Source organism: Myripristis murdjan, chromosome 17 (genome assembly GCF_902150065.1).
Source record: "Myripristis murdjan chromosome 17, fMyrMur1.1, whole genome shotgun sequence".
Lineage (NCBI taxonomy): Eukaryota > Metazoa > Chordata > Actinopteri > Holocentriformes > Holocentridae > Myripristis > Myripristis murdjan.
The window spans coordinates 25318631-25342783 of NC_043996.1; the positions used below are offsets into that span (position 1 = coordinate 25318631).

The 24153-nt window shown below is 38.8% G+C and overlaps 2 protein-coding genes across 3 annotated transcripts in view; one reads left to right on the top strand and one right to left on the bottom strand.

Moving 5' to 3' along the window:
* Window positions 1-18381, top strand: part of LOC115375010 (uncharacterized) — a 29923-nt gene extending 11542 nt beyond the window's left edge. For both annotated transcript variants that reach the window (XM_030074241.1, XM_030074242.1), the window contains exons 3-8: window positions 6152-6454; window positions 6539-6817; window positions 7684-7797; window positions 12068-12097; window positions 17182-17240; window positions 18245-18381. In XM_030074241.1, the coding sequence (XP_029930101.1) occupies window positions 6152-6454; window positions 6539-6817; window positions 7684-7797; window positions 12068-12097; window positions 17182-17240; window positions 18245-18367 (908 nt within the window). In that variant the 3' untranslated portion in view covers window positions 18368-18381. The remainder of the gene's footprint in view (window positions 1-6151; window positions 6455-6538; window positions 6818-7683; window positions 7798-12067; window positions 12098-17181; window positions 17241-18244) is intronic.
* A 1131-nt stretch (window positions 18382-19512) lies between these two features.
* Window positions 19513-22626, bottom strand: LOC115375337 (uncharacterized). Its single transcript, XM_030074755.1, has 6 exons — window positions 22444-22626; window positions 22183-22260; window positions 21717-21891; window positions 20918-21220; window positions 20549-20833; window positions 19513-19625 (listed from the first exon to the last, which is right to left on the bottom strand). The coding sequence occupies exons 3-6, from the start codon at window positions 21763-21765 to the stop codon at window positions 19513-19515; spliced, it is 750 nt and encodes a 249-aa protein (XP_029930615.1). The 5' UTR covers window positions 21766-21891; window positions 22183-22260; window positions 22444-22626.
* Between the last annotated feature and the right edge of the window lie 1527 nt (window positions 22627-24153).

Consider the following 24153-nt stretch of genomic DNA (forward strand, 5'->3'; position numbering starts at 1 on the left):
AACTTGCCCCCGGTGCGGGGTTAATTGTGCCATTAGAGAGAATACACTGGGGTAAATTGTGCCATTGATAATTGAAGTAAAACAGATCATTTTACAGTTTTTTTTGATTGCTTGAACTCATTTTACAAATGCTTTGCTCACTGTGCCAAAACTCTAAACACAACGCAAATAAGACACAACACCTGGAAATAAACCATACACATTTATGGCAAACTGAAACTCAGTCATCAAAACTTAAAAATCCTTTGTCAAAATGCAACTCTGATAACAAAAGGATACACATTTCTATAATATGAACACACTTTCACAGCAGCAAGCAACACAATAACATACTTAACACAAAACACTGCAGTTTTTACTGCTTTTCATTTATTGCTTCAAAAAGAATTCTGCAAAGCTCAAAACAGAAATTAAACATCTTTTCACAGTAACAGCTGTTTCCAAAATAACCAAAAAATAAAAATAAACAAGAAAGGTGTCAACTCTGTCAACTGTATACAGTATACAGTATATTGTACTTTACAGTACAGTTTTTTCAATCACTTTTTCCAGTATAATGAAACTGGGATCCACTTTGTCGTCATCTTCACCTCCAAACCACAGCACAAGTTTTCTTTTGCAAATGTGTTCATACCTTTTCATTGGATTCACACATTTTTCACACTCTTTTGCACCTGCATCTCTATGAAATCACTAGTGCACCTGCATCACTGCCCTTTCCACCAATCACCAATCAGTCAGTATGCACCTACAAAAAAAGGGCCTATAAATTGTATTCTGTATTTTTTTCAACTCCTTTGAGTTTTTCTGTGTAACACTGTATGTGAATTACAGTATTTCAGTTTTTCCATCAACACAGTAAAATTTCACTTCAAAGCCTTTCTGAGTTTGGATGCAGTTCTTTACTGTAAGTTCACATTTGAATGTGTAGCTCACAGGAGAACCTTGTTCAAACTGACAGCTGTATTTTGTATTCTGCTGTCAGCTGTGTTACAGTACAGTAGAGCTGACTGAAGGAATCTACTCATTTGGGCAGAAGTTGAGTTGTTTGAGGGAAATATTGGCTTTTGCTACTTGCTTTACAATATGTGACGATGTAAATCGTCAAAAAAATATGACTACTGTACACGCAGGAAAAAGTAAGGTTGAACCTGCTCAGACTGAAAAGGCTGTGTTGCATTCTGGTGTTGAGTATGAAGTGAGTGAGTGAGTGGATTAGTTGTATTGGGCGGTGACAAAATGTGCTTTTGCTGCATGTTTGAAAGGTTTTGTCATGGTAAGAGCCTTTTGACAAACATAAATAAACATACATGCATAGTATGTAAAGCAAAAATAAAACAATATAACAAAATCAAACTACGTACAGCTACAAAATATCATCCACATCGCATACGATGTCTTCCTGTGCCTCTTTCTCTCACTGCCTCCACGCAAAGTACTCAACATGGCTGACATGGGGCCTGTTTGTAGTGCTTAGGCCCTGACTGATTGGTGTTCAGTTTTCTAAGTAAGTGCTTTCATGTGTGTGTCTCGGGTTTTCTAATTACCCGATGTGTTTTGTATTTTGAACATAAGTGTTTTCCCAATTGTAATCACATGCTTTCATTTTTGAGCGAGGCGTCTTCTGTATGAAATAGTGTCTAGTGTTCAGGAGGAAGTGTGTTGCAGAATTGCAAACACAGTTTAAAGCAGCACTTGTGTCTAAGGTATGGCCACGCTGTGTTTAAGGTTTAGTTCCAATGACTTCAGGTTTTGTCACATTGGTTTAAGAGTATGTTCTTAGTGTGTAAGCAATCGAAAAAAACTGTAATCTCACAAATGATAATGCTATACAAAAGCAAAACAAATTCAACACAAAATTATTTATTTAACATTTATTTATTATTTTAACAAGATCACAGGCCACTTTTCTATAACAAGGCCTAGCGCCACATGAACACACACCCAGAACAAAATAAAAAATCCAAAATGAGCACCTGCAAATCATCTTCATCTGAATCTGAATAGTTTTAGTGATCAAAAGTAAGAAAATAATGTACAATAACAATAAAATACAATAAAGTAATATATAGTATATAATCACAAGTTGTGCCACTGGCACAACTTACCCCAAGGCCCTTTGGCACAAATTACCCCAAACCCACCATTTTGAAAAAAAATGCATCCCCCAGCTGTTTTGAGCTAACATCATGCTAACTGTATAGACTCATGGTGTAGCTTACTAAAGTACTAAAACCTGTGTGAACTGTTTTCAAAGTTTTCTATAATTGTTCAAACACAGCAATCAAAAAACCTCGATCAAGGAAATTTTACTTTGGAGGGCAAAAAAATGTTTTTTGAACTTAAATGTGCTTACCTCTCAAGCCATGTGTCTCCCTTCTTTGCAGGGTGAGTGAAATGGATGCCTCTTCAAAAATATGTGGTCACATGACCAACTTCTTCTATGGTTTTCTAGATAACAGGGGTGGCACTACTTGCCCCTTGGCACAAATTACCCCACTCTCCCCTACATGTATCTATATGCCATACCATATGTTTTTGTTATAATACAACGTCTTTCAGCATGAAAGTACGTATTTTTAATGTGTGACAGCATCCTGCATCATAACTGAAACTCTGCTGTTTGTAACAAAGCAAACCCTGGGAAAATCGGGTAAAAATTCGGGGAGTTATGGATTATTAAAGTTGGGGATACAGTAGAAATAAATGCAGTGGGAGCGCATTAGAGACCCATCCAAGATGGCGGCCGGCTGCTACGTCAGCTCCAATAGGCAGCGGCAGCCTATGAGGCGTCTACGTATATTATGTCTATGATCGCCTCCATGTCCTCCATTGTTGCGCTGTGTATGTGTCGCACACAAATGACGCCAAGGGACTTTCGGGCCGCCTTGCCTATGACGACTCCACAGGACTCCGCCCACAATGAGGTGATACTCAATTGTAGTGGAAAACCAACCAAACCGTGTCGAGGCAAGTAGAGTCGAGCCAAGTCGAGCTGAGTAGTTACTAGTGGAAAAGCTTCCACTTGTATCTAGTATCTAGTATCCACTAGTATCTCTCTCTCTCTCTCTCTCTCTCACCTGAGAAACCACAGAAACCACTATGTCCTCAAAATGAACTTAAATTTATTAAACAATGGTAAAACATAATAACATCAAATTAAAGCTGCAATCAGTGCAAACTCCTCGCACAGCCACAGGTCGTCAGGTGCTGGAAGGCAGCAGGAACTAGCGATAAACTCATACAAACAGATCCTCCGCACACTGACTCAAACTTTACTATAACACTTTATTTCCCTCTAAATAAAGTGTTATAGTAAAGTTTGAGTCAGTGTGCGGAGGATCTGTTTGTATGAGTTTATCAAATTAAAGCTGCTTCATTCTGAATGAGAAAAAAAAAATGGCGTACTCACAGTCAGTAGCAGAGTTTACGTGTCAATGACAACAACAGCAGAGGAAACTTAACCTGAACTAAGAGGCAGACACTTCCTTGTTTCCTTTCATAGCAGAATGGAAGCAAAATGGTTAGTTCTCTGGACTTTTCTGCACCAAATAAAAGGTAAAGTCTTCTTAAATCTTTTTCTACAAATATCTCTATCTCTCCTACAACCCATAAATCAAATAATAGTATCAAATTAATGTGAATGTACAATATAAATCTAAATTATGTTTTTTTTTTACACGAGTATAAACAAGGGATATACAACATTTCAAAACAAACAAACCAAAACAACAACAATACACATAAGTGCTCTTTATTTTCTAAAACTAAAACAGTGTTTCTATATAAGACGGATGCTTAAGATCGTTTTGACAGCATACAAGACGGCATACTCAGCTAGGGAGGGGTGGGTGGCGGTTAATATTCTGAGATTTTTAAAAAAAAAAGTTTTCAAGACCTCTTTTCAAGTAAAAAGTCATTAATTATTAACAACTTGGATATGCTCTGAGATGAATCCTTGACCCATGAACTTACTTTTGGTTTCATTACAAATTTTACTGATGTAAGACAGAATTTAATCTTTCGTACTTATTGTAAGTGTTTTCGGAGCGTCTCCCCGTAAGCATTTGCCCCAGGCGAAACAATTACATACAGATCAGTTTGTTAAAGTGTGGCTTGAAAAGTGATTTAAAACAAGACACTGACTCTACCACAGGATTCATATTTGATAAGCTACCTACGATGTACATCATAACATAAGACAAGCAACCAAGTTTGTTTTGAAATAAGGCGGTGAGACCAAAGAGTAAAATATCTGATTTATTTATTGAGTGGTAAAGGTGTTATCTACAAGATGCTCAGAAGATGTTAAAGCAGTTTGTGTGGCGAGGATTGACAGACATCATGTTTCTTTGTAATCCAGTGGGAGCTGGTACAAAGGAAATGAGATGGGACCCAAAACTAAATGCCAGGGTAGAAGCTGAACCAGTGCACTGCTGCTTATTGGTGTGGTAAAAGTTTAGAGAAGTTTTCTTAAATTAAATGTAAAGGTCTAAGTGCTTCATGATAAATGTTTTAGTGGTATGTGCACAAGCTGCTTCTGTGAGAAAAGAGTGAGAAATGATGACATGTGTTGTTGCACGGGAAACCACAAACTGAAAGCCTAACTGACTTGAAACATGTAGCAATGAAATCGAACTTCCTTTTTGATTGTTTCCGCCATGCATAACACGCCTCTGTGTGTGTGTGTGTGTGTGTGTGTGTGTGTGTGCGTGCGTGCGTGCGTGCGTGTGTGTGTGTCTGCAGCTGTTGTTGGAAAATACTGGGGCTATCAGCCTAAAAATGTCTGGGCACAAAAAAATTCAAAAAAATTTTGGCTGATAATTTTAGGCCTCAGTATTTTGGCTGCTGTGGGTTGGGGAGGGGGCATCTTAGTAATGATTTTACATTTTGCTATTTAATTAATCTTTTTATTAAAACTGGTTTCTGTCTAAAGCCATGTGACTCCTGGCAAAGAATTACAAATGGCTGGAGAGCTACTGTACTCTATTATTATTTGTATCATACAGAAAATTAATTTGTATTTTGAAAAGAGTTTGGCAGTACAGTTGTTACTAAAATTCTGAGATCACCTCCTGACAAAGGAGACAGACAACGCCCAGTTGAGTAGTAAATTTTTACTTGCAAGGAGTGAGTAGCTTACCCCGTTGGGCAGCGACCTCTCACTGAGGCACTTGTTCACACATCAACAGTTATCTATTCTATTCTAACAGGAAATGAATCCTTATATGGTAATATTCAACAATCCAGCTACAATACAAGGATACAAGGTCATATTACACTCTCACTTGGGTGAAGAGTGGAACACTACTCTCTACACACTTCTATATAGTGTCATGGAAATAATGGTAATATAATGTAATTTTATAAGATTAAAATGCAATTTTTATAACAACAGTTACCTGCCGAGTCTCTCCTGAGCTGTGGTCAATACAGAGCCGGGTAGAGCCTGTAGTTAGGGAAAGTGAGGAGTGCACTCTTTTAGTTGACTTAGTTTTGAAGGACGTTATTTCCTTATAGTAAATGCTGATATTGTGATGGATTCTTCTAAATACATACTGTAGCTACAGATATGGGTTAATTTTTTTTTAGATTATGTTTATCTGCGTAGTGATAAAACAATTAGTTTAAGTGTAAAGACAGCAATAAAACAGTATAAATATTTAAAAAAGCTTCAAAATTATATCTTACCTCTAAACAAAGAGAACATTAACTGTGATGACAGTATAATGAATCAGTGTGTCTATGTCAGTGTGTAAAGTTTAGGAGGAAGAACATGGAAAAGGGTTTCGACTGTTCAGCTAGTCAGTGAAAGTGATTAGATTAATTTAGTTTTCTTTATCATCTGTTCTTGAAGGATCCTTGTTGGTGTGAGCACATAACAAAATGACAAAACACACAGTGGGCAATAACCGGCTCATTGATGATAATGATGATGATATTTGCTGATATTTGTTGTTATAAGTCTGTCAGCTCCCTTTTCACAATAAGGGACCCACCACTATCTACCAGAAAACTGAGGATTCAGTTTGTCAGATTCAGATAAGTAAATATTGTTAAAATAGCCAGTCAGTATTGACAGAATAATGATTTAAATGATTTTGTTGATGATATCTGTCATTTTTTTTTTTTTTTTTTTTTTTTTGTACAGGTTCCAGTGCTGTGACTTCTTGGTTTGTGCTGAAGGGAGAAGATCTCACTCTGGATGTTCAGAAACCTGATATTCAAAAAGGAAACACATTTGCATGGAAGTTCAAAAGTAGACAAAATGTAGTAATATTAGTCAATGAAAAACCAGTAGTCTCTAAAAACTACACAGGAAGGGTTGAATTTTCATCAGTAGATTACTCTTTGCTGTTGAAGAGTCTAACAGAAGCTGACAGTGGAGTTTATTCTGCACTGCTGTCTGGGGACAAAGATGTGAAAGTGGCTGAATATGAAGTCACAGTTCAAGGTCAGTTCCTGAATGTGTCAGACTTTGATTGACAGCAGTAGCTGCTGCCTGTTTTCTAAAGCTCTTCAAACCTCTCTCCTCCAGAGCGAGTGTCTCCAGTTCACCTGACAGTGAACTCCTCCAGCTCAGACTCCTGTAACGTCACTGTGACCTGCAGCAGTCAGGACTCTTCCATCAGCAGCACTTTGACATGTGACAGAGGAAACTGCTCTCTGGAGGGAGGAGAGAGGTCAGAGGTCACAGCCTCTGCTGCCTCCCTCAGAGTCTACCTGTTGAATGGGTCAGTCATCTGTAACCATAGCAACCAGGTCAGCTCGAGTGAGGACAGGGAGAAGATTGATGCTCTCTGCTGGCCAGATGTTGGTAAGACATAAAGACAAATTAACGTGTCAGTGGCGCTCAGAGTTTTAGCTATACAAACTTTTCTCAGGGTGGAGCTGCTCTGGAGGCAGAAATAATCTCATGGTCCAGTGTTTCCTGTTTGCTAGTTAAAGCTCTGCCCCGTCAGCATGTCAGGTTCAGTGTTCATTTAAAAAAGAAACTGTATTATTGAGTTCATCTTTTTTATCTCTGACTCCTGTTTATTGGTACTGTTTTCCATTAACACTAAAAAAGATTTTTTTTTTTTTAACAAAACACTTTAGCTAACTGTTAATTTAAATGAAAAAGGCACTCTGGTCAAAATTTAAATAATAAATCTACAGTAAAAGGCAATAATTTCTTTTTTCTTATTAATTTATATAGCAATGATTCATGATCTTGGAGGGTCAGTAGGCTAACATCCTGTCTTATCTTAGACTCTAAATGTTTCGTTCAGTCAGTCAGGCTTCTGCATGATGTCACATGCCAGTTTACATCTGGAAATATGAATTACATGAATCCTATTCTCTGTTTGTGTTAACAGCAGCAGATATGGTTTAAGAATCAACCAGAATCATTGGTACTGATTTGTCACCAAACGCTTTGGGATCAAATTTACATTCATGTTTCTGGTGGTCAGAAAATAATTATTCAGTTTTGAGAAGTAAAGTAGAGAAACTTGAAATCTTAAAACTGTTAAATCCATAGTAACCACACAGCTCTGCCGCCAAAAAGTGTTTTTATCACTAAAACTGCAACCAACCAGCAACACAGGTCTGCAAAACATAACACTACAGCAGCATGCTTTCTATTCTGTTGGGAGGCTTGAAGTAGATCAACATTTTCAACCCTTTTGTTTTTATTTTCAGTCGACAACAGAACGGAACTGCCCACATCCACAATCATTGTGATTGCAGTGGTCTGCGTCGTCAACGTCTGTCTCGTAGGATTAAGTGTTCTCGTTTGCCGAAGGTATAAAAAAGGTAAGTTCAGGTGTTAATTATTTCAACACAGAAGGACAATGTAATCAAAACTTTGATCTTCTCTCAAGACACTGAGCTTCAGGGGATTTTCAGTTACATTTTCACAGAGCTCAGCTTTTCACAAGAACACCTCGCCTGTGTTTTCCTAGTTACAGAACAGAAGAAAAAGGCTGATGTACATCAAACAGCAGGGAACATTTAACAGTATCTATACTGTTACAGAAAGATTTAAAAAGGGAAGGAGCTATCTGTCACTTCAAAACTGACTGAGATGGAGTTTTAAGTTGAATGTAATGAAATGATGTGGAATAAGAAGGATTACAGGTTTTTTTTTTTTGGTTTTTTTTTTCGATTGCTTACACACTAAGAACATATGCTTAAACCAATGTGACAAAACTTGAACTCATTGGAACTAAACCTTAAACACAGCGTGGCCATACCTTAGACACATGTGCTGCTTTGAACTGTGTTTGCAATTCTGCAACACACTTCCTCCTTAACACTAGACAATGTTTCATACAGAAGACACCTTACTCAAAAATGAAATCATGTGGTAACACTGGGAAAACACTTATGTTCAAAATAGAAAACCTGAGACACACACATGAAAGTACTTACTTAGAAAACTGAACACCAATCAGTCAGGGCCTAAGCTCTACAAACAGGCCCCAGGTCAGCCATTTTGAGCACTTTGCAAGCATGGAGGCGGTGAGAGAAAGAGGCACAGGAAGACATTGTATGCGATGTGGACGAGATTTTGTGGCCGTGCGTAGTTTGATTTTGTTGAATTGTTTTATTTTTGCTTTACATACTATGCATGTATGTTTATTTATGTTTGTCAACTCATAAACCATGGTTTCAAAACAGTAAATACACAGGCCTAAAGAGAGGTGCTCTGCCCAAAATAACACATTTTGTTTGCAAAAGGCTCTTACCACGGCAACACATTTCAAACATGCAGCAAAAGCACATTTTGTCACCGCCACCAGAGACACAGCAGTGGAGAGGGATATAGTTCCATCCTCTTCCATCCTCCTTGTTCTGGCTCTTTATTCGGCACAATCTGTGAGTACAATTACAGTTAAATATATTTGTATTCAGTGTGTTGATTATTTCAATGAAGATTATTATTTTACTGGTTAACTTGCTATAGTTAAAGCTGGTTGCATTTTGCGCTACATATAATCACTTGAATGTACTTACCTTTAACACTTATTTGGATAACTGTCTTAGTTAGCAGTGTACAGTTATATGAGCATAATTACATGTGTTTAATATGGCTTGTATATCTATTCATTTCTGTACTCCTGTGTGTATTGTTGTTTACAGTTTCACAAAAAAGATTTCCATAAAAACCGTAGACCTAGATTCCCCTCTTCAGTGTTTTTATTGGAAAATTGTTTAGCTCACTGTCTACACCATGTTCTCAGTTCCACACATGGTCAGGGCAGAAGACCTTCAGTCAGCTCTACTGTACTGTACCACAGCTGACAGCAGAATACAAAATACAGCTTTCAGTTTGAACAAGGTTCTCCTGTGTGCTGCACATTCAAATGTGAACTTACAGTAAAGAATTGCATCCAAACTCAGAAAGACTTTGAAGTGAAATTTTACTGTATTGATGGCAAAAATTGAAATACTGTAGTTCACATACAGTATTACACAGAAAAACTCAAAGGAGTTTGAAAAAAAAAATACAGAATACAATTTATAGGCCCCTTTTTTGTAGGTGCATACTGATTGATTGGTGAATGGTGATTTGTGGAAAGGGTAGTGATGCAGGGCCGCCCCTGGTCAAATTGGGGCCCTAAGCGGCATTTTATTTATTTTTTTATTTTATTTTATTTTTAGCTAATATACGACCACCAAGTGGTCAATTTACCACTCCTTTTTCACACAGGTGAATGCATATGCAGACAAATGACAGACTTACAGTAGTCTCTCTTCTATCTCATCATGAGGAGCAGTTAAGGTGTTTATGCGGCACCACAAAGTTTTACATTTATTTCCACAACATACCCACCTTCAAGTGAAGCAGGAGCTTTCTCTTGTTTTGATTTTTTTTTCCATTTAGTAGCACCAGATTCAAAATGCCTCTTAGCAGCCATCTCTCTCCTCACCTGCAGCAGTGTCAGTGTATCTGACCACTGGTCAGATGCAGATTGCTGTCAATCATTGCAGCAACACGTGCGGTGAGCTGTCAGATTACAGGTCTCTTTTTTTCTCTCCTCCTGTCTTGGGCTGACTTGGTTCTCTAGTCTCACGGGCATCGCGCCTGTGCCACGGCCGACGCATGCCACGGGCAAAATGAGGCCCTCCATGGATCGTGGGGCCCTACGCAGCTGCGTGTTCTGCGTGTAGGGAGGGGCGGCCCTGGTAGTGATGCAGGTGCAAAAGAGTGTGAAAAATGTGTAAATCCAATGAAAAGGTATGAATACATTTGCAAAAGAAAACTTCTGCTGTGGTTTGGAGGTGAAGATGACGACAAAGTGGATCCCAGTTCTATTATACTGGAAAAAGTTATTGAAAAAAACTGTACTGTACTGTAAAGTATAGTATACTCTATTTTTATTTTTTGGTTATTTTGGAAACAGTTGTTACTGTGAAAAAGGTGCTTGATTTCTATTTTGAGCTTTGCTAAATTCTTTTTGAAGAAATAGAAAAGCAGTAAAAAAATGCAGTGTTTTGTGTTAAGTATGTTATTTTGTTGCTGCTGATGTGAAACACACACACACACACACACACACACACACACACACACACATACACACACACACACACACACACACACAGTCAGAATATACACAACAAGTAGACCATATGGGAAGGAACGGGTATAGTGGTGATAAAATCAATCAGTGTTTACAGTGTTTACTCATTTACACCTGGATAAATGAGCATCAAACCTAAAAATCCCAAAAAGTCTCTCTGAAGTATTTTTTTAGACTGCCCCTGATAGACAGGGCAATAAACTCATTTTGCAAATGCTTTGCTCACTGTGCCAAAACTCTAAACACAAGCAAATAAGACACAACACCTGGAAATTAACCATTCACATTTATGGCAAACTGAAACACTGTCATCAAAACTTAAAAATCCTTTGTCAGAATGTAACTCTGATGACAAAAGGATACACATTTCCATCATATGAACACACTTTCACATCAGCAGCAACACAATAACACACTGAACACAAAACACTGCATTTTTTTTTACTGCTTTTCATTTATTTCTTCAAAAAGAATTCTGCAAAGCTCAAAACAGAAATTAACCATCTTTTTCACAGTAACAACCGTTTCCAAAATAAACAAAAAACAAAAATAAATAAGAAAAGTGTCAACTCAAAACTGTATACAGTATACAGTATACTGTACTTTACAGTACAGTAAAGCAAACATAAAACAATAGCAAAAAACAACAACACCAAAAAAACAAAACAAAACAAAACAAAAAAACAATAGTATGTAAAGCAAAAATAAAAACTATGCACAGTAAGTAGCAGAAAATTCTGTTATGCTGGGGGATGGGGGAGCTGCAGATCTTGTCGTCTGTTAGGGTCCGGCCATAAAATCTCGTCCACATCGCATACAATGTCTTCCTGTGCCTCTTTCTCTCACCGCCTCCATGCTTGCAAAGTGCTCAAAATGGCTGACCTGGGGCCTGTTTGTAGAGCTTAGGCCCTGACTGATTGGTGTTCAGTTTTCTAAGTAAGTACTTTCATGTGTGTGTCTCAGGTTTTCTATTTTGAACATAAGTGTTTTCCCAGTGTTACCACATGATTTCATTTTTGAGTAAGGTGTCTTCTGTATGAAATAGTGTCTAGTGTTCAGGAGGAAGTGTGTTGCAGAATTGCAAACACAGTTCAAAGCAGCACATGTGTCTAAGGTATGGCCACGCTGTGTTTAAGGTTTAGTTCCAATGAGTTCAAGTTTTGTCACATAGGTTTAAGCATATGTTCTTAGTGTGTAAGCAATCGAAAAAAAACTGTAAAATAGTATGCCACAGGGCAACGTTGGAGCAGTGTGCGATGTGGGATGTGTGAGGACCCTGGAAAATCTCCTTCAGGGAGGGATCACTCCAACATGCTTAGCTTGGTGATCTTTGCTCGGCGATGCCCTGCCTGGTCGAGAACCAGACATGAGAACAGAAAACACTCCTCTGCAGAACCACACAGAACACACTGAGGAACATTTTAGAACTTGATTTCATTGGCTGCAGTCTACACAGACGCTCATTTGTATATCTCTTTGTTTGTGTTTGATTTTTTTAGAAAAGCTTACAGTGAATCCCAAGAGCAGAGGTGAGTAGATGCCGTATACCTGACAGGCCCGGACTGGCCTGCTGACTGGATCGGTCTGCAGTTGTTGTTTTTTTGTTTTGTTTTTTTGGCCCACAGTCTTGTCAGCAGGGGGCGCTCTGGATGCCACATTCAGTCAGATCTGGCTACAGCCCCTCCTCCCCCGCTCATTTTTTCTCCAATGGCAGGGCCAGACTGAGAAAATCATCCAGGCCGGGAATCTAGCTCCCAGTCAGGCCACATTTTAAGTAGAAGTAGAAACAGTAGAACAGGATCAGCCCAGAATGAGCTCTGATGAAATGACATTACAACACAAACAATCACAAAGTGCGTAAGAATTAAATACAGTACATGAATATCTCAGTCTTTACTCTTGAAACACAATTGGCTAGCTCTTGAAACTAGACCCTCTTTTGGCTGCACTATTTAATAATAACTGTGGATAATGTAATATCAAAAAACAAAACAAAACAAAACAAAAACAGTCTATTTCTGGCATAAACATTACGTAAGTATGTAATGTAAAATATGTTCTCTTGCTTTGTTTTCTGTATAGGTGGAGAGAGTAGTACCAGTGCTAGTGCCATAGTGGTAGTGGGAAATGAACAAGAGAAGCCCACCAGTTCAGATCAACCTGTGGGTACAAGACAACGCAACAGTTGGATTTTCACTGCTAGTTCTTTGATGTTGGTTTGATCATAGTCATATCACTGTGAAATATCACTAAAGAACTAGATAAATAAATAACCTAGGTGTTTTATGTAGGGCCTAAAAGTTCATTTGCTGTTGGCTCATTATTCTGTGATTCATATGCAGTAAAATACACCAGAATGCAGGAAATTCATTAACTCAGATTTTCCTGAGGGAGCACCGTGTTTAAAATGTGGCCTGACTGGGAGCTAGATTCCCATCGTGGATGATTTTCTCTGTCCGGCCCTGCCTGTGTATACACACACTGCACCTCTGTCAGCACCACAAAACTGAAGATGTTTGCAGAGTGAATCCCCTTCCATGTGTTTACATGGGAATTTACAGCAATGACTTTCTCAGAAATCTCTCATTCTGTATTTTTTTGTTATTATTATCTAGAGATGGAGCAGCTGTTAAAACACTATACATTGTATTCACTGATTCTTGGGAATTTGGATAAAACATGTCCCACTAAGAAAAATGCAATTTTGTTGGAAATTTACAACATTTTAATGAATAAAAAGAATCAAGAGTATAATCAGGGGGTCCTTTGCACATTTGTTAGGTTCTTTTATAGGTTTATTTTAAATTTTTATTAATTTAATGATTTTATGCTGGCCCATGGCCTACAAAACCAGTTGTCCTTGGATAGGAGATAATCATTTTAACTTGATTAAAAAAACAAAAAGTAATAATTTCATTGAATAATATCTTTACCACATGAAAGAGTACATCATAATATGTATTAAAAACTACAATGCGTTTTGAACAATATTTACTATTATTTTGTGGTTGTTCAAAATGTGTCTCACATATTCGTCACCACCGTCAGATATTTATAAAAAAAAAAAAAAAAAAAAAAAAAAATCTACAATAGGGCCCGACCGATATGGATTTTTTGGGGCCGATGCCGATTCCGATATTAAGGAATTTAAAAAATCCGATAACCAATATATCGGCCGATTACATTTTTTCATTTTTCAGTTAAAAAAAAGACGACATACCTGCTTTGGATGGCTTAAATATAGTTCCAAACACGTGTTACAAAGATATAAATTGAAGGGAGAACATTTTACTATTTTTAAATACTTTTATTATCAGAAATTGTGTGGAACAAGCAGCATATGAACAATTTGAACAAAAAATTAAAAATATGATGTGCAAAAAGGCATTATCATCATGTCATCATGTTTAGCTTTAAGGTGCTGCCAAAGGTTGGTTGTGTTTTTTGCTTTCTGCTTGCTTGATCCCTGGCTTACAGAAGCTGCACAAATATTACAGACTGCTTCACCAGTGACATCCTTGGTGACGTAGTCCCACACCATACTACATCCACGTTCTTTTGCCATCTGTAAAAAAAACAGTAAGACATATGCATTAGTTAAAAAATAACGTTACAAATCTGTCTAGTTACGTGGGCCATTTTGAAACTCTGACATTAAGCATTTGTCTTACTTGTGTTCACATGAATATGGCGTGTACACTCCTGGCCACTTCATTAGACTAAACCTATTACTTTTAAAATGTTGTTGACTGTAAGAAAGCAGATAATTCTTCTTTACAGTTATTATTGAGGTGGTTGTGGGTGTTGGTGTGAGGAGCATCATATTGAGGTGTCTGATATTTTGTCAAAACCACTTACATGCATCAGAGGGTCAAAATACTCTTAACAACCCTCAATATACTGCTCTGCACACCAACAGCAACACCCACTATCATCTCAGTAAACATAAAGAAGTCTCTCTGACAGTGTCAACATTTACAAAGTAATGCATTTAATAAAGCAGAATTCATGGTAGGGCTGTTATTGGTGTGCATTACATTGCACAGTGTCTACTGAAGTGGTCAGTGAGTGTATTTAATAAATTATTATCTGTAGGTAATAGGTAGGTGGATAAACAGCGTCATAAAAGTCTGGTAAAACATGATTTGAAATGCGCCTCTCTGATGTCCTCTAAACGTGCGTTCACATTTTCTTTCCTCCATGAAGTTATAACTTTGACCAGAAACGCTTTTTCCTCCTCAGCGCCACAAGTTAAAAAACACAGTCCGTGCGCTGCTGTAAATGAATGCAGCCCACAAGCACGGCGAAGACGCGTTATCCTAATGTGCTCCGGTCTTATCTAGTCTGCTAGCATGCAAAGTGCTTAGCAAGGTAATATTTAAGCTAGGTTATCCTAACTTTAGCTTGCTAACATATCAGTCAAGCGTGACAGACACAACGAGGCTCGCCATGGGAAATGGGAGACTTACTGAGTTATTGTTTATTTCACATACTAGTTATAAACTTACCATTGAGGCAAACCGCTCGGCTCAGTAAAGGAGTCGGAGCGCCCTCTACTGGATATGTAACGCAAGGACATTATTTCTAAGAAAAACACCACATTCCCTGCATTTTATTAGTAAAAAAATAAGTGTTAACATCGGTGTCAATCGGCCAACTTTTGGCCAATTACCGATTATTCTCTAATGGCTAAAATCGGCCGATTAAATCGGCCGACCGATAAATCGGTAGGGCCGTAATCTACAACTACAAGGTCAATTACATTCCTGAGGACCCCTTTTCAAACCTTCAGCTCTACTGCATGCTTCAAGACCACTCAGGCTCCTGTAAGTTTGCTTTTTACCACGGATCTTCTGTTGCACAGAGGAGATATGCTGGTCAAACACTCGGTATGTAGTGTTAGTGTATGTTTATGAGTTGTATAACATAACAAATTATCTTGAAGGAGTAGATGTTTACCAGTAAGCTTGACTCCAATAATTTAACAATATGTTAAATAATAATAATAATAATAACAATAATTTAACAATATGTTAAATTATTTGTTTTAAAAATGTAAATTACTTATCAAACAGACCTAACAATTCAGCTACCAATGAATGAGCAGTAGTATGCATGTGATAATATATTGAAAAATAAGCCGAAGTGATACCTCTTCTATGAATAGACAAGCTAAGCCTGTGTGCTGCAGTTAGCCAGTGAAAATAGAGCGGAGTGGCAACTCTTCGCTTTGTTACACAATCTATGTCAGTGCGCTGCTGTAGCTGGAGAGTTTATCTGCCTTTTGGCTTGTGCGGTGCCGGTGCAGTTGTTATGTCAAATTCCGCGTGAAAAATAGATTCCGTTGTATTTGGCTAATTCCGCAATTCCGTGATTGATAAGTCGACCCCCCCCACACACACACACCCCCCACCCCCCCTTAAAACAAAACAAAACAAACAAAAAAAAACTCATCGGATCTGCACGATTCACACAAGTCACCCAAATGACCACAAAAAAAGCCAGTAGCGCTTTTCGGCGTGCTGTTTGCATCCCTGCTGGATGCTTCGCTCTCTATCTGCCTAATTTTTTTCTCGCTTACCTTCTCAGCTCCACCATTTTCTTTCCTTTTTTTAGGATTAGCAACACGAGTGGTGTCCATGGTCTCTCTCGAGTCATCTCAACTGGCACACAGGCACACACTACCATGAGTATCTTTGACATGGCTGAGTGACGAGTAAGCCTGCGCATCTCAGGGCCTACCGGCGCATCGTTGCCACCTATCGGTCTGGATATAGAACAACAGTAGATTACAAGCAAAAAGGGGAGGGAAAAAAAAAAAAGACCGGCCGGCCGCCGGTCAACAGGCAGCACCGGCCGTTCTGGTATTCTCCAGAACCTCCGCACAATAACTGTGTGGTACTTCTGTTTTCTGTCAAAATAAGAGAGCTAGCTAACGTTAGAAAAAAGGGTGTACCGTAATCTTAAATCGACTGACTGTAAATATGTTGGACAGTAACTGTCATCACAATAATGGCCTGGTGCAGGTCTGTGCAAAAATAAATAAAGGCCTGCAGCGAATAGCCGCCTGGTTCTTTTAAACGCCTGGGGTCCAAGTTGATTTTGCATATTAAACGCCCGGGCTATTAATTGGGGAAATACGGTAGTTAAATAAAGTTGTTAAGCAAGAAGCCATTGACTTGAGTGGTATAAATTTTGGAAATGTATGTTGTAATGAGGCCACTGTCACCACCGTCAGAGGCAGTTATATTTGTTTTAAATTAATATGCTTACAACATGTTTCTTTGGTGCTGTTGAGTTGTTAAAGTAATAGTCTCTTTTAGTAAAAAATATGTTTTTCAAAAAAAAAAAAAAAACATTACAGTGACTGTGTTGACAAAAACAAAGTAATTGGAAAAACGGCTATTTTATGAAAAAAATGCAAAATGAGGAGGTTGCACCGGTACATTGCTAAACAGCCAAGACCTTGGCCTGTAACGATATACCTTCAGATTTTGTAATTTAATTCACTTTTTATTTTCAAAAGTAAAACCTGTTTTATCCAAATTCCCACATTGTGTCAGTACGTTGCACAATATTATACACCTTTTGTGTTTTTCTGACTGACCTACAGATGAGGGAGAGATGATGATGAGAGAGACCAGAGAGAATACAGTGTATGATACTCCAAAGGTAAACCACAACTTTTTTTACATTAACTTTGAGCTTTGCCAGCAACATGGAGGAATATAGTTTCAGATTTGGGGAAATTTGCCAATTAAGACAAGGGGAAAAAACATTCTAAATACACAGTGTGCAAAGGTTAAAAAAGAAAGAAAATAGAAAAGTGCAGAAAAGAAGCACTTGAGAAATTCCTTCACCTAACCATGTAGCCAAGGATAATTTTAGGCAACCATTTAGCTGCTGCCCAGACTTTTTTCACAGCACATTATAGAGGCACTTGGAAACAGCTTCGCTTAGTAATATGATGTACCACACTATCTGAATGAGATAAACGTTCATACACAGAAGTAATACACACAACAAGTACACAAACCCATTACTTGAGTCAAAGTATAGATACTCCTGGTCAAATATTACTCCACTAGTGAAAGTCAAATTTTCACTTGAGTCAAAGTAATGGAATACTTGTTTTTAAACTTAAAAGTATTTGAAAGTACATTCATACGTGCGTTTTCTTTTTAGTATCAGTGCAAGGCTGCATTGTTTTCATGATGCATTAACGGACCTTCATAACTCTCTGAAGCCACCTAATGAATACACTGAACGAATACACTTTGCTACACAAACTTCAGAGCAGACTTGCAGTTGAATCAACAAAAAGGATGGCAAGTGTCATTTTAATGTTTTTAAACCTCTCTCAGATAACGTATTTCCAATTTGACAACAAACCCAGCTGAGAGCAGATACTGTGATTGGTTTTTCTCCTGTGAGGAACACAGCGTGTGGCCAATCAGAGTCAAGAGTAGAACATAAGTCTTGGAAATGTAGTGGAATAAAAGTCCTAACTTTCCAAAACAAACAAACAAAAACAAATGTACTGATACTCGCAAAATGTACTCAAGTAAATGTACTTTGTTACTGTCAACCATGAGCAATACTAAAAGTAAACTTTAAATAAATATAGAAAAAGTCAAATAACATTTTTTCACAATGTTATGTATGTTTCCCTTCAGCAACCCATTCCAGGCTGTGCTGTGGCTCAGGGCCGCACAGCAGAGGAAGCAGCTGAGGCCGAGTCTCGAACCATCTACAGCTTGGCTGGTCCCTCCGGGCAGCCTAATGATGTCAGCGTGTAAGCTCAAATATGTGGAGAGTACAGGATGTTTGGAGCACAAGTATAATAAATTATATGTTGAAGAGAAACCATATACAAGCAAAAAACAACAACAACAAAAAAAAAAAACAATAATAATTGATTTGTGTTATATAATATCAGTTCAAAATATAGATATTAAAATAATGTGCTTGCAAAATCTCTCATTGGTCACTCAGAGACTAACACCACAAGTCATCAGAAGGCTCCAAAATGGTGACTTGTACAGATGTTAATATTTCCAGTCTGTGTCATTCTAATTCTGCAAAATTTAGCTTTGCGAGAAATGATGTGCTAACAGAGTTGCAGAGCTATTTTGTTCAGTGAAAGGTACATTTGAGGTCACTGATAGTTTCATTTCACCTTTCATTTAAAGGTGTACTATGCAGAATTTCAGAGGGTTGATTAATGTGAGCACCTTCAGACTCATGTGCGGTGCATGTGAGTGGAGCAGAGTGTGAGCAAGTGGGGGTGGGAGGGTTTTGTCTCTGCATGCCCGACCCTGAATGTATCTGTGTAGTGCGCAGAGAGTCATGCTTTTTTCATTTTAGTCCGAGGGAGGGAGCATTCTTTTTAACTTGAATTTCCTTCCTCTAAATGTTCCATTTATGTTGATTTGTCCAGTAAACAAACTACATTACTGGACAGTTGCCTCTGTGAAAATATGAGGGTTTTTTTTATGAGTAAATATGTGTACAGTATGAAAATGTGTTTTTGTTCACGAGACACAAATCTTGTCAGTGATTTGCTAATAAAGAAACTTTAGCACACTTTCAAACAAAGGATGTTGCGAGCTCAAAGCCCTTTACAACCAAATGCAAATGGAGCAAATTTACAGTATTACAAGTATTACTGCTAATTATAATTAGTAAGAGAACAATAATGATGGTGATAGGTCTGTTGTACAGCACAACAAAGTGCAGATATAAATGATGACTCTCACATTGCAAGGGGTAATTTTGCTCCAACACATTGCCTCATCTAAACACAGATGTAATTTTAAAGGTCATTGAGCATTTGCTGAACTTTGGAAAAGTTCATGGGGAAATACATGTAGAAACTCTAGATAATTTACTGATTGACAAGTGATGTCGGTCAGCACAGGAACACCTGTACTGAGCTGTTAATTCACTCCTGCACTCTGAGATTGACGGTGATCACAGCAGCTACCATGCTGACCAGACTGACAGAGAGCACGACCGTCCTCACAAGATAGCAGGTACCAGGGAGACTCACTGGACCTGCAACACAAAGCAGCTTGTTTCTCACTAACAGGAACACACCGACTCTTGACCAGTAAAACATGTTTATTTTAAAAAACCTTTGGAGCGATATACGGGTCAGGTGCTGCCCGGTTCCACTACAATCTCCTGGTTGAAAAACTGACCAGGGCAATTTGAGCTTTTGCATCACTTGGCAGAACAAGTGACGCTGATGTAATCAAGCTGTACCAGAGCCAGAGAGATGATCGCACATCAGTTTTCAGTGTTTTAATCAATTAAAACTAAAAAGACAGAAATGCGCTGAAGTAGTTCCAAGAGGTAAAGATGTGCGATCTTGAGGTGTGCAAGCACAACTGAGATGAACAGTTTGGATGGACAAGCTTGTGCATGTATGCTTCATGACCGCGCATGAGAGGATCTTCAGGCAGTTGCTTTTGCAGCAAGATTTTAGTGAAAATACATGTGTTTGTATAGTACTGACCATTTGACTGGAGTCCAGAGATTTGGATTGTACAGTTTTGGCAATTTTGGCAATCCCCATTGGATCAGGGATGGCTAGCAGTTTTGGATTAGGAGTTTAACATGAAGGGTTAAGGGTAAAGCTTTCTTTATCGCGAACTGAAAGCAGTGCTAGGTGAGTGAGATGTAGGCCCTGCAGCAGATCAGAGTGCTGCCAGTATTGATAAGGTTCATTCCCTGATCACTTGACAGTTCATCCATTACATTCACACATATGTATGCAAAAGTCAAACGTTTGCTCTGAGGGTGGCTCTTGAGGAAGGGTCATAAAGTCCCCAAAATTGACAGGGTTCATCTTCAGAGGAGCATGACTGTACACACCACTTTTCATGGGAATCAACCCGATAGCTTTTGAAATACTATGCACAAACTGAAATGTTGCCTGATGATGGCACTAGAGGGAATCACAGTGAGTGTCTTACCAGAGCTGAGCAAGCAGAGAGGATCAATCTCCTTCCTGTCCTCTCTCCAGCTGACCTGGTTGCTATGGTTACAGATGGCTGACCCATTCAGCAGGTAGACTTTGATGGTGGCAGCAGAGGCTGTGACCTCTGACCTCTCTCCTCCTTCCAGAGAGCAGTCTTCTCCGTCACATGTCAAAGTGCTGCTGATGGAAGAGTCCTGACTGCTGCAGGTCACAGTGACGTTACAGGAGTCTGAGCTGGAGGAGACAGGCTTCACTGTCAGGTGAACTGGAGACACTCGCTCTGGAGGAGAGAGGTTTGAAGAGCTTTAGAAAACAGGCAGCAGCTACTGCTGTCGATCAAAGACTGAGACATTCAGGAACTGACCTTGAACTGTGACTTCATATTCAGCCACTTTCAGGTCTCTGTCCCAAGACAGCAGTGCAGAATAAACTCCACTGTCAGCTTCTGTTAGATTCTTCAACAGCAAAGAGTAATCTTCTAATGAAAATTCAACTCTTCTTGCATAGTTTGGAGAGATAAATGATTTATCATTAACTAATCTCACTACATTGTGTCTACTCTTGAACTTCCATGCAAATATGGTTCCTTCTTGAATATCAGGTTTCCGAACATTCAGAGTGACATTTTCTCCCTTCAGCACAAACCGAGGCGTCACAGCACTGGAACCTGTAAAAACAAACAAACAAACAAAGAAACAAACAAACAAGATAACATAATCAAAATGATGTGTATGGTTAATGACTTAATAATGAATGTTAAAACTCATCATTACTGACAGACTGAATCATCAATTAACACGCAACTGGACTGGAAGGTTAGAGAGAGTACTTTTCTTTTTTCTTTTCTTTTATGTCAGATCTGTATTTGAATTTGTTGCTGTTGCTATTGTTTTTATCGATACGCCCAAATTTCAGCGCCTTCCCCGATCCACTCCCCTTTACGTGACGTGACTGAGAACAACCACAAGCCGGCCTTTTAAACTAGAAAGAACAGAGCCGCTTCCTGTTAAAGAGCCTTAACTCCCATCACTAAATTGAATCCAGTTCTGCCTGCAGTGCCATGCCTGATGTCGTCATTATTCCATTTATAATTAGTAAAGTAAAGATGGTCTATTCAGGTTTTATTCCTATAATGTGTGTTAGGAGGAGGATTCTCGTCTTACCTGGTGGTTCTGAGCAGACCAGAAGTCCCAACATCAAGAAGAGAAACATGACAGAGTCTCTGCTGCTCTGTGTACAAGTCTTTAGTCTGGTAAAGGAAGACAACCTGCAGAAACGATGGACTGACTTCTGCTCTGCTCTTTCAAACACACTTCACTTTGTACAAAGTGTTGTTTCCTGTCCAAACCACACAAACACTCAGTAAATAATTAGGGTGTAACTTTTCAATTTAACTTTGGTAGAGACATTTTTTAAGCATTTGTCAGATGACCAGTAGTTACACTCTCTTTCTCATTTTCTGCATATGCACATGCATGCACATACACGCATTAAGAGCTTTATTCTGCAAGGCATTTTATTTGCTTTATTCAGTGCTTAAATGCTTTGCAGCTCAGATAGTTTCTGATTTTAAAAAGTTTGAAAGTCCATGAAGTTCAATGTGTTATGGGTCAGCCTTGTTCAGCCCACCTTTAATGTCCACAACACTGCAGCTCAACTCAGCCTCCCTTGCTTCTTGGTTAATAACACACTCACTGTAGCTGCCTCCTAGAGACGAAAAACACAGCAATATAAATGTGTTGTGTACCTAAAATGCTGAAAATACATGATCAGACTGATTTGAGACTATTTAACCAACAAGTTATACAGACAGATGATCTAAATGTGTGGCATTACTGCCTCTGTGTAGATTAAAGAGGAGTGAGAAACGAAGCCACTGTCAGACCTCACCTCACAGTGAGAAGAGCGTTTCTGCTACGTCGTGAAAAGCTGTTTCATGTGGAGGGCTCCTCCAAACACAGCCGAGGCGCGCAGCCTTCATCCAGCGGTTTTCCAAGGCCCATAACTTGTGTGTGTTATATAAAAATAAATATACAAAATATCGCGGAGGCTCCGTGTCCTGAATCAGGACGGCAAAAACATTTACTTCTCCAAACATAAACAGAAGCACACATCAGTCTCACAACTTCCTCTGCTATTTCACAATAAAAGCTTTCATGTCATTTCACAAAAAGACAAGTTCACTGAAACAGGTTGTTCTTATCTATGGATGTACATATTCATATAATAATAAAAGCCTTGAAAGTGCTATTCATGAACTGTCATTGACAGACTATCTGGTGCAGTCTCATTCATTGTTTTTGTTACTTTTTTAAGGAAAACACTTACTGGAATTAAGTCTTGATCTTTTTAGTTGATTTAGACTATTATTTAGTTTATTTAAATTTTTTTTAACCATATCACGCAGCCCTACTTCCATGATTATCTCTATTTCAAATAACTCATGAACTTACAGCCAACCATTACAATATGACAGGAGCTCACTTGAGACCCTACAGCTCCACCTACTGTGGATTTTCCATGCTGGTCCAGCTGCTGCTAACTAAGACTCAAATTCAGATGACATGTGTGTGAATATTTTATACAAGTGAAAACTGAAGCATGAGTTGAAGTTTTTTGTTCTACTAGTTCTCACATCAAGTCTGTACATATTTACTTTAAGAAAAACACACCAACACACAATCAGAGAGAGAGAGAGAGAGAGAGAGAGAGAGAGAGAGAGAGCTAATTAGTAGAGCACACAAAAATGTGAGAAAGTCAGAAAGGTTTCCATATCGACCTTTTTTATAAAAATATATTCAAACTCACCACTGACGTTTTTAAAGGAGCACAATCTGCTGGTTGTTGGGGTTGGAGGAAAACTTATCAATGATGCGCTGGACAACTAAAGCCTTTGTCCTGTGTTTGTTGATGGCCAACAGGACCAGGTTGCTGTTTTGGGCATCACGGCTGCCCTGCAGATAATTCTTGATGCAACGGAGGCAAGAGAAGCTGCGTTCGCACAAAGCAAGGGTCACCGGCAGGGTCACTGAGATACAGATGAGTTTGTCTAAGTCCGTAAAAGCATCCTAGTAGGGTCGCATTAAAGCTAGAAATTCTGTCATGTCATTCACTACATGCCCCTGTTTTTTCTTTCTTTCCAGCAGACACTTAACCTGCTGTAGGTCTGCGATCAGGTTCTCTTCTGTCACTCACCTGAACTGCACCATGGGCTGCAGACATTTCTTGTCTCCACTTCGGACACCGCTGGCCTCGGTACAGAAACATCTTTTCATTTCACCTACAAGTCTGTCAATTTCCTGGTAGAAACAATGCATGCACAGGGAGTCAGGGGATGTGGTCAACTGGGGCCTCAACAACAAGATGTCGAAGAGGATGTGCCTGTCTCACTTTGGGTGTCCCACTCTGACGTGCACTGGCTTTGGTGCACAGGCCCGTTTCTCTGTCATGAATTTCCCTCCACAACGTCACTGTCTGGTGTCCCAAGTCTGCCAAGTCCATTGTGGACAAAAGGTCAGGATTGGGAGATTGGAGGTGTGCAGACATGAATGCCGTGGCCCAAAACAGATCCTTGAAAAGTGTGAGAAGTAATACAAACTG